Here is an 11747-nt window from a genome sequence, read left to right as displayed (position 1 = left end):
TCCCACCAACAGTGTAAAAGTGTTCCTATTTCTCCACATCCTCTCCAAGACTAGGACATTTTTAAGATTAAATACATCTGGATTCATGCTGACACTTCAAATTCAAGAATAGAGGTTTTGTACTGCACCTCATCAATATTAAATATGTAATCTTTTTCCCACATCAGGCAAATTCCCTGTCCACTCCGCTACACCACCCTCTTTTGATATTTAACACTCACAGAAATTTTATGAGGTTGAAATGGTAGGAACTAGCAACATATTAGAGATGAGAAAATAACTTCGGAGAGATCAAATTTGTCAAAGATTATCCGGGTCATATAGTGTTGAGCCCAAATTAGAACTTGGTTCTGATGTACCTGATTATTTCTCCCATTGCTGGAAATATTCTTAACTTTCTCTATATGTATTTTTATTTCTCAAATGAATATAATTTTCATCTGTAGGAAAATTCTAAAGCTCTATAAATGTTACGTTTAATTATTTATAACAATAATAACTTGATGGTGATGGGACAACCCTATGAAAAACTGTTATTTTCTATAGACTTCTGGCCTCCTTGTGGTGATCTCCTCCAGTCTTCTACTTGCATGTGGGTACACACTCTCCTCACACACCCATACAACATCCCCTCTTCCCAATGTCTAGCATTATTTGCACACTTCTATTAAAAGGTCTTTTCCTTTAGAGCCTTGTGAGGAAACTCTGCTAGGTTATGTGAAAGATGAAATTTTGTTTGTTTGGTTTTGTTTTGTTTTGTTTTGTTTGAGATGGAGTCTTGCACTGTTGCCCAGGCTGTAGTGCAGTGGTGCGATCTCAGCTCACTGCAACCTCCACCTCCTGGGTTCAAGCAATTCTCCTGCCTCAGCCTCCCAGGTAGCTGGGATTACAGGCACTCGCTACCATGCCTGGCTAATTTTTTGTATTTTTATTAGAGACGGGGTTTCACTATGTTGGCCAGGCTGGTCTCAAACTCCTGACCTTGTGATCCACCCTCCTCGGCCTCCCAAACTGCTGGGATTACGGGCGTGAGCCACCGTGCCCAGCCCGAAAGGTGAAATATTAATGGATTATATCTTAAAGTTATGGATGATAACCTAACCGTGCCCAGCCCGAAAGGTGAAATATTAATGGATTATATCTTAAAGTTATGGATGATAACCTAACCATGCCCAGCCCGAAAGGTGAAATATTAATGGATTATATCTTAAAGTTATGGATGATAACCTAACCGTGCCCAGCCCGAAAGGTGAAATATTAATGGATTATATCTTAAAGTTATGGATGATAACCTAAGGTATTAATGAATTATATCTTGAAGTTTTCTCCTTCCTACTACCTCCATTACCCAAGACAACGTATTTACATTTTAGTATTGGCCTTCACTGTCTTAACTAATTGTGGGTATTTAAGGTCAATGTGGGAAGCATTTGATATCTCAAATGAAAACCAGGCCAATCTAATATGTTATATGGATTAATTAAGACTCTTGGTTACATGTGACAGAACTGTAATTCAAAATAGTGTGGACAAAAAAATTAAATTTATTAGAAAAATATGGAGTGGGTTGGACCTTAGGTTCATGTGGAATGAGGACTTCAGAATCCATCAGTACAATGTCCATCTCTTGTCTATGTTTCTTGTGATATGTTTGGCTTCAATCTTTCAAACCAACTTCCTTCATGTGGAATGAAACGTGGTACCAGTAGTACTTGTGCTTTATAGCTTAACCCCCAGAGAGGGTCTAGCAACCTTCCCCGATTTCTAGATTGAAAAGCATCCTGGGGAAAGAGGCTGACTAGCCTGGCTGGTATCATGTACCCATTCCTAGACAAATTAACTCTGGCTAGAAACAAAGGACTCATGTTTGAAATTGGTCTGTGGGGTGTGAGAGTTCTGAATAGCACAGCAATAAATATCCATTTATCTATGACTCATCAGAAGTATATAAACCTAACTTATGTGTGACCATGGTCATTCATCCTTAAGGAAGGGGGCTTAATACCCTCTGTCTCTCTCCTATAGTCCCTAGTGTTATCCCTCTTCCCAAAAAGTCCTTCCCTTCTGACCTCTCTCTGCCTAGGCAACACTCTGACCAGTGTCCCACAGGTAATCATTCCTTCCTCTATGCTCCCACGGACTTTGCTCTTGCCACTCTCAACTATTATAGTCCATTCAATAAATTCATTTACTCAACCAACATCTGATGGGGTCCTCCTGTTGCCAGACACTGTACTTGGATCTTTGTTTTGTGGTTTCTCAGCAGAGGTGACACATTGTGATCATATCTCTCATGAACAACTTAATATTCTTTTGCCACAACATGAGGTACAAAACGTTGGATCTCATATCATCTTCTTATCCACAGCAAGAAAGAATTTGTATAGAAAAGTTTTGTCTGTGTAATACTCCCTAAGGCACCACTGGCCATCTGGTGGCACCTGCCCATATTTCAGGCATCAGACCACTCACACATTCATTCATCAAATATTTATTAAAAAGCCTTCTCTGTGCTAGATGCTGTAGCATGCTCTGGGGGCCCAGGAGTAAACAAGAGAGATACAGGGTGCGACTGCATGCTCTTACAGGGAATTACACAGACAATTGTTAACAATTCTGCCAACAATTAGTTCCTTTCAGAAACGACAGAAGAAATCATCCCATTTCCAGTATTTGCTTGGCATCCAAGCCCATGCCCTATATGTTTGGGAAATGCCATAGCAAGGTCTCAAGACTACTTTTAGTCAGCCCAACTGGGAAACAGAGTATTTGTCCACTTGACAAAAGGGAACTCAAACTGTAAAAAAAAATCCTTAAGACAGTCTCCCTCAGCCCTCCTGCCCAATCCGCCTGCTTTTGTGGGCGAATCACTAGGGCAGGCAGGGACCTCTAGAGTGATTGAATATGCAAATGATTTCCTCATCCAGAGCCAGAGGAAAGTAACTGCCAGTCACCCTGTTGTGGGTTATCTTGAAAAGAACCTTCACCTACCAGGAAGCAGAAAGGTTATCAAATGCTGGTAACTGTCATTAGTTTTCAGATAGGATTCTCAGAATTCAGAGGGTTGCTTAATTTGTATACCAGGAAGAAAACCTCAATCACCTAGCTCAGCAGCTGGGGTGTGAAGAACATTTGCTTTCACCATTTAGACAACTGATAACTTAAAATGAAAAACACTTCAGTGTTCTTCCAAGGTTGCAGCATACCTCCTGTGTAGCTTCCTTGGTTGGCATGGTTTGCCCGCCCTATAACCCCTAGTCCTTGGCACAGTCAGGTGAGCAGTCCACATAGCGGGATCAGTGCCGCCATTTTGTTACCCTCATCCCCAGGTGGTGGTGGCTCTCCTTGGTAGTCCTCTAGCCTGGGAATCATGTAGAAACAGACACCAAGAGCTTCACAGAAGCATGGCAGTCACTAATCCAACCTGTCTTTTTTGGTAAATATTCTTGACTCTTGGTAAAAACTAAATACATAAATGATTTCTATGTTTGAGGAAAAGGTTTTATTGGTTTCCCTTTCTTCAGTCGACAAAATCTTTCACGAGTGATACTTCCTAATGAACACAGAGGGATTTCAAAGTGGTCTAAGATGTTCTTCTAATCCTATAAGAACTTTATGACTATGGGTTCCATTTAAAAAAAAAAAAAAAAGACCCTTTGTGACTATTAAAAAAAAGGAATTGTCCTTTCAATGTCCATTATTTAATAACACACATTAAAACCAAAAGTTACATTGAATCTAGTGAATTTATAAATGAAATTTTAATTTATTAATCTCAATAATTCCTTCAGAAATCTGAAAGATAGTGGTACATGCATATGTGAGACTTATTCTTACTCTGTCGACAGACAGCATTTGGGAGCATATAGGGGATTTGTAGACAAGATACAGTAGCTTAATCTACCAATCAGGAACCACTGGCTTACAGAAACAGCTTGGTCGCAAGAATTACTTAACAGTCTCCTTCTTTCTGTTCCTCCTTTGAGTCACTCCACACAAGTCAAAGCCCCACAGTGGGAGAGTTTAATGGGCAGGGCATCACTACTTACATTCTCATCACAATTATAAACCAGAGAGGATTGGCAGTTTCCCACAAGAAAGCCAAGAGTTGACAGAAAAAGGATGAAGCAGAAGATGTGTAGCCAGAAAACAGCTATCCATTGCAAACAGTTCCAAAAGATCATTCATACATTGATTTAATCACAAGTATTGATCAATTTGATCATTAATTGTAAAGAATAAAAGGAAATAAGCCTAGAAAAGTAAAACTTGAGTCAAGCGCAAGGGAAATGGCCTATTCTAGCTAATGGAATATATTCCAGCCTAAGATGCCAGGCTTGCTGTACCTGGGACACAGGTGAGAGAGGAGGACCTCAACCCTGGGCACTGATTACGCCCTGGCACCAGGCCCACTTTCCTTTACTCACAAAGATACCGCTATTGACACATCTGAGCTGAACTGGGAACTTTGAGTTGTCTTATGGCTGCAATCATTGATTTGTGTTAATCACCCCTTTCTTCCCTTGATTCTCACTTACTGTCCCATATGACTCCTCTATCATAGATAGTAAATAAAAGCTTGAATGCACGCATGAATGAACGGGAGACTAGACTGGCCCAAGGTGGAATCTAGGACTGTGACTACATTTTTAATTTGTTGAGCCAAAGAAGTCCCATAAAAGAAGGGGTCTTACTCCCATCAATCAATGTTAACACTGTACCTGGGGCTTTTTCTATGGCCTTTACAGTGAGGTCTGCTTTGTATCTCCTCACCCATCACCTTTCAAAATATACGCTTCTAACATCACCCTCTCCAGCACTAGCCTTACCTCAACACATCTTTATGGTGTGCCTGCAAAAACAAGGTATTAAAGGAGATGCCCCAGAGGAAGATGACAGTCTACCAGATGATGCACAGATCTAGGCAGAGGTGTTCAATGGAAATAGCAGCAGTGGTGGCAGCACATGAAAAGGAGCAGTTCTAATAGGCTGGGACAGACCGTTCTGTGGGGATTAGAGTGAGCTTCATAGAGGGAGTGGCCAAAAAAAAAATCTTAAATGCTAAAAAATAAAAATTATCAAAAAAAGTCTTCTAGGCCAATTAATGCCTTAACTTTAACCCTTACCCTTTGTAGGTACTTACTTTAAAATGCAAATGTACTTGGAAGACATAGCACATTGCATTGCTTATTCATTATAATTTTTGTATATTTTCAACTATATATTAGAGAATGTATTCATTAGGTCCTTCAGAGGCATTGAGTAGTGAACATAGAAAAGAAATAGGGCCAAGAGGAGAGCTTAATTACTCATCTTTCCTCTGTGCATCCAAATAACACTGTGGTTAAGGAGCAGACTCTTAGGGAGTGAGCGGTGCTAAGGTTAAAGCCTGCTGTCCTGCTTTGCTGGCTGGAGGGCACTGGGGAAATCACAGATTCTCCCTAAGCCTCAATTCCTTTATCTGTAAAATCGGGATAATGATGGTACCTACCTGATAGAATTATTGTAAGAATTGAAGAAGATGGCATGTATAAAATACTTAGTTAATTCTTAGTATACAGCGAGCATTCAATAAGTGCTGCAGAATAATAAAAACAGGAGAGGAGGAATAAAAGGTGATGATGATGATGATGATGATGACGACAATGACTTTAGAATCTGATGATGTGAATGGCAATCCTGGCTCTGTTACTTACCATCCATGAGACATTTTAATTTAGTCTCCATCTGCACATCTGTCCAAACCTCTTCAGGTTTTTGTGAGAACTGAATGACAGGTGTCTGGCACATAGTAAGTGCTCCAGATAGGTAGGTCTGACCTAAAGCGTTGCAGAGATACACAATCTTCTCTAGAAGGGACTGGTCTTTTCCTGTGTCTTAATGGCTCGCTAGGCCTTTTGCTGGATAGCAAGACTTTCCTCAAAGGGTAGTGCCTTCGATAACAGGCTGAGTCAAAAAGAAGTGGCCAGTGAGGCAAGCTTCATCCATAAGCGAAGACAAACTACAGGGTGGTGAGAGGACATTACACCATCTCCCAAGGGAATCAGAAACTCCTGAACAATGTTAAAATAAGAACCCTGGCCAGGCATGATGGCTCACACCTGTAATTCCAGCACTGTGGGAGGTTGAGGCAGGAGGATAGCTTAAGCTCAGAAGTTTGAGACCAGTCTAGGGAACACAGTAAGACCCCCATCTCTATAATATATATACACACACACACATATATATTTATATATGTATATATGACATATACATATATAATTTTATTTTATAAAATATAAAATCAGGTCTGGTGGTGCACACCTGTAATCCCAGCTACTCAAGAGACTGAGTTGGGAAGATTGTTTGAACCCAGGAAGTCGAGGCTGCAGTGAGCTGTGATCACACCACTGCACTCCAGCCTGGGTGACAGAGTACGACCCTGTCTCAAATAAATAAATAAATAAGAACCCTGACAGGTTTGTAAGGCTGGGCAACTGTCTGTGTCTTGGGCTGGCCCAGCAGCTACCCTGTAGGGAAATACAGCAAATCCTTAAAAGCAAGCAGGGTCTCAGTGGTTATCTTTGCAGCCAGCAGGACCCATGTGCCCCTCTCCACAGCCCCTCTTCCTCCAACTGAAGAAGAGAGCCCAGGGAATAAGTAGCTAGAAAGAGCAAGGTCACCTCTCCATGAAAAGAGGAAGATAGGGGACAAAAGTCCTGTGCTCAGTGGAAAAGGAGAACACAGCAGGAGGAAGGGACATTTCAGGAGGGAGGTGGCTAGGAAGCCCCAACAGAGGAACAAGAATCAAACTTCACCGTTGCTGGGGCCTGGGGGCTGTGATTAAACAGGCAGCAGGGACTCTGAGGCATTACAGAGGGATCATTAGTGCTCAGACCCCACTGCCAGTCATATCTGAAATAAGTTTGGATTTAGAGACCCAGCATTGAGCTGAGTGGTGTGGATCAGGAGTGAAGCACACGGCTTAATCAGGGGCATGAAAGCAGCTGACAAATTACAGCATAATTTGTCATCATCTCAGAGCTCAGCAAGTGTTTGTCCCTGAAAGAATCAATACCTGGAGGGAAAAGGGCCATATTTTTAGAAACTCCTGGATGGGTAATTTATTTCAAGTGAGTAGAGAGTTTATTTATGTTGGCACCCCCTCAGATCCAATGGACAGTATATTTACACGAAGCCAGAAAATGCTATCACTTCTTTGAATCAATTTGCCCCTTTGAACAGTTGTACCTTGAAGCTTTCAGTGATAAACTCACACCCCTTGCTAAAAGCTCTACCCAGGAAACCATTTCCAGTCCCACCTTTACCACTGCTGCCTTCTGTTTGGGTGGAATGTTACATGTTTCAATACTTTTCCACATAGATTCTGTTTTCTGAGGCACAATTAAGATGGGCAGGGCAGGTGATGTTAGCTCCATTCTACAGATGAAGAAACGAAGGCTCATGAGTTGAACGTAGTATTAGTCAATGTAGAGGAGAGTCAGAAAGCAAGATCTCCCCACCTCAAGTTGTGTTTTACCCCCATTGGACTAAAAGAGCTTGTGCAAGAGAAATGCCTTTAAAAAGTAAAGAATCAATGATGTGTTTCAAATATTTAGCTACAAGACTGTTCACTAGGAGGCAATGTCCTGTGCAAATAAGGAGTAGAGGGTCTGCAGTTGAACTTGGATTAAAATCCCAGCCCATGAGATTTAAATAGGTTTGACCATGGGGAGCCTTCTTTACCTTTCAGTCACAGATTTTCCACCTCTAAAGAGAGGCAAATTAAAGTTCCTGCTTCACAGAACGATGGTAAGCTTGAAAATAAATAAAATATAAAGTTCTCATTACAGTGTCTGGAAGAAATAAGAGTTCAGTAAATGCTATTTATTTTGTTCTATTAGCTACTATTTTCACAGCATTTTTATAATAGCAAAACAAATTGAAACACTATACCTATTCAGTGGCAAAATGATTAAAGGAAATATGGTCAATTTTGTTCCTGGACCAAACTGAGGGTTGGGCTGCTATTTCTCGTGGCTCAGTAACAAGACGCAGATGAACTGGGGAGGAAGAGAGTTTCTAATTCTCTAACAGGTTACAGGGAGAAGGCCTGGAAGTTATTGCCAGACTAACTCAAAATTACAAAGTTTTCCAGAATTTACCTTCTAAGCTATATGTCTACGTGTAAGTATGCGTTCATCTAAAGACATAAGTGATTAACTTCTTTTAATCTATAACTAAGATCTGAGTCCTGAAGACCTACTTCTGGAGCCTCGGTAAGTTTACTTAATCTAAATGAGTCTAGGTGCTGGGGTGATTACCTTATCTTGTCTCCTGACAAATCATAAGGATCTGGGGAGTTCCTTTAGACACCATTAAACTTGTTTGTGGAGGCCTGGGGAATTTCCTCAGACCCCCATTGAAACTTGTTTCATTCTGAAAAGAGTCCTGTTAAGAATTCCTTCATTGTCTTCTCATGCTTCAAGGCCCAGGAAAAGCCTAGGCAACCTTGGTGGGATCTTTGTTACATTCCAGCCTTTGTATAAGGACACTGGCTCAATCAGCTTTTAATGTTTAATCTAGCTTCAGTGCTGGGACAGTTGTAATGGAGGCCTGCGTTAGTGAGACCTGGCCTGCCACATATTCATACAATAGGTTTTTGTGCAAATGTTAATAAAGATGTAGAAAAATTTAACAACATGTAAAAATGTTCAAGATTTATGAACACTAAATCTCATTGTTAAAATGTGTAAATACACATGTATATACCTACACAAACATATATGAGTGTGGAGATATACATATATATACACATATATGTATATATATGTGTGTGTGTATATATATATATTTGTTTGTTTGGAGACAGAGTCTTGCTCTGCCAGGCTGCAGTGCAGTGGTGCAATCTTGGCTCACTGCAACCTCCACCTCCCAGGTTCAAGCGATTCTCATGCCTCAACCTGCTGAGTAGCTGAGATTAGAGGCATACACCACCATGCCTGGCTATTTTTTGTATTCTTAGTAGCGACGGGGTTTCACCGGGCTGGTCTTGAACTCCTGACCTCACGTGATCTGCCTGCCTCAGCCTCCCAAAGTGCTGGGATTATAGGCGTGAGCCACCATGCCCAGTCAATGGATATAGATTTTTTAAACCCTGGAAGTATTACATGCACAAGCATTTTAGCTGTGGATACCTCTATGTGGTGTGATTTATAATGCCTTCTTTTTAATAATCTATTTCTATGGTGTCCAATGTGATAACCACTAGCCACATGTAGCTATTTAAGCTTAATTAAAATCAAATTAAATTTTTAAAGAAAACAATTCCTTGGTCAAACTACCAAACTTCAAGTGCTCAATAGCCACATGTGATTAGTGGCTTCCATACTGCACAATGCAGACTCGGAACATTCCATCATTGCAGTAAGTTCTATTAGATCTGAGTTAGAGCCCCAGACCCAGGCAGGTCAGAGAAATGCAATCATGGTAGTCACCTCCCTCTGCCCTGCATCAAACTTTTCATTGACATTTGCTTTCTCTTCCTTAATGAGGACTTAACTCTTTTTTTCTGACACATTACAACTATCAAAGTGTGACAAAGCAGGGATTACCTTATTTGCAATGGTTCTAACAGTGATTGGCTCTCCCAATGATCCTATTAAGACTAGATCCCTCTGAATTAATAAACTCACAGAGTCCTCTCTCTCACAGGAGGTACAGTTCGAACCAGAGCTTTTCCACAATACCATTGTGTGTGAGAAACCCAGCAACCACCTCAACAAATTTAAGGGTTATATGTAAGTATCTCATGTTCCATGCTGCTAGTAAATATCTCCACTGCAGCTAGAAAATATATTGTCTAGAAATGACCAAAGAAATAAGCATCTTCATCCTGAGGAATTTTATTTTGTGTGTGATAAAGAAGGACTAGAGAAATTTAAATTGGGAAACTTTTTCTTTTTTTTTTTTTTTTTTGAGTGCTAGTTAAATTCACCAGTGTTGTTGTTGTTTTTTTGTTTGTTTGTTTTGTTTTGTTTTGTTTAAAAAAAAACTTTGTAAAATAGCATCAAAATCAAGATTGTGCCCTGGTTCAGGAAGGTGAATATGATTTAGTTAAGATCAATTTTTTTAAGTGCCTATATTGCACTGTAGGTAAGAATAGGGACATTGGAATTTGACAGATCTGGATTTGAATTGGGGTTCTGCAAATTACAACCCATATGACCTTGGGTAAATTAATTCACCTCTCTGAGCCTGTTTCCACATCCATAAAATAAAATTATAATATCTACATCAAAGAGTTTTTCTTTTCTAAGATTAAGTGTCAGCATACACAAAGCCCTTAGCACAGCAACTGGCAGAGAGGAAATACTCAGTTAACAGTGGCTTCTGCTATTAGGATAATTGTTACTCTTATTCCTCAACTTTGGTTCAGGATAAGAACTTTACTGCAATTCTGATCCCATATCAGACCACTAGTCTTCTCACAAAATAAGAGCCATAACAGCAGCGAGCCTAGGGGAGGGGCACCCGCCATTGCTGAGGCTTGAGTAGGTAAACAAAGTGGCCAGCAAGCTCGAACTGGGTGGAGTCCACCACAGCTCAAGGAGGCCTGCCTGCCTCTGTAGACTCCACCTCTGGGGACAGGGCATAGCCAAACAAAAGGCAGAAGAAACCTCTGCAGATTTAAATGTCCCTGTCTGACAGCTTTGAAGAGAGCAGTGGTTCTCCCAGCGTGGAATTTGAGATCTGAGAATGGACAGACTGCCTCCACAAGTGGGTCCCTGATCCCCAAGTAGCCTAACTGGGAGGCACCCCAAGTAGGGGCAGGCTGACACCTCACACAACCAGGTACCCCTCTGAGACGAAGGTTCTAGAGGAACGATCAGGCAGCAACATTTGCTGTTTAGCAATATTTACTCTTTTGCATACCCAGACAAACAGCATCTGGAATGGACCTCTAGCAAACTCCAAGAGACCTGCAGCTGAGGGTCCTGACTGTTAGAAGGAAAACTAACACACAGAAAGGACATCCACACCAAAAACCCCATCTATACATCACCATCATCAAAGACCAAAGGTAGATAAAACCACAAAGATGAGGAAAAAACAGAGCAGAAAAGCTGGAAATTCTAAAAATTGGAGCGCCTCTCACCCTCCAAAGGAACGCAGCTCCTCACCATCAACAGAACAAAGCTGGACGGAGAATGACTTTGATGAGTTGAGAGAATAAGCCTTCAGGCGATCAAATTTCTCTGAGCTAAAGGAGGAAGTTTGAACCCATTGCAAAGAAGCTAAAAACTTTGAAAAAAGATTAGATGAATGGCTAACTAGAATAACCAATGTAGAGAAGTCCTTAAATGACCTTATGGAGCTGAAAACCTTGGCATGAGAAGTATGTGACAAATGCACAAGCTTCAGTAACTGATTCGATCAACTGCAAGAAAGGGTATCAGTGATTGAAGATCAAATGAATGAAATGAAACAAGAAGAGAAGTGTAGAGAAAAAAGAACAAAAAGAAACAAACAAAGCATCCAAGAAATATGGGACTATGTGAAAAGACCAAATCTACATCTGATTGATGTACCTGAAAGTGACAGGGAGAATGAAACCAAGTTGGAAAACACTCTGCAGGATATTATCCAGGAGAACTTCCCCAACCTAGCAAGACAGGCCAACATTCAAATTCAGGAAATACAGAGAATGCCACAAAGATACTCCTTGAGAAGAGCAACTCCAAGACACATAATTGCCAGATTCACCA

General features: G+C 40.8%; 1 protein-coding gene across 1 annotated transcript in view; it reads left to right on the top strand.

The window, feature by feature from the left end:
• Positions 1 to 11747, top strand: part of ATP10B (ATPase, class V, type 10B) — a 283845-nt gene that overhangs the window by 186673 nt on the left and 85425 nt on the right. The window contains exon 8 of the mRNA XM_011947712.1: positions 9694 to 9779. Coding sequence (XP_011803102.1) covers positions 9694 to 9779 — 86 coding nt within the window. The remainder of the gene's footprint in view (positions 1 to 9693; positions 9780 to 11747) is intronic.

Source organism: Colobus angolensis, unplaced genomic scaffold (assembly GCF_000951035.1).
Source record: "Colobus angolensis palliatus isolate OR3802 unplaced genomic scaffold, Cang.pa_1.0 Scaffold27, whole genome shotgun sequence".
NCBI lineage: Eukaryota > Metazoa > Chordata > Mammalia > Primates > Cercopithecidae > Colobus > Colobus angolensis.
The sequence above is the reverse complement of the archived record's forward strand: the minus strand, read 5'-3'. Positions and strand labels throughout refer to the sequence as shown.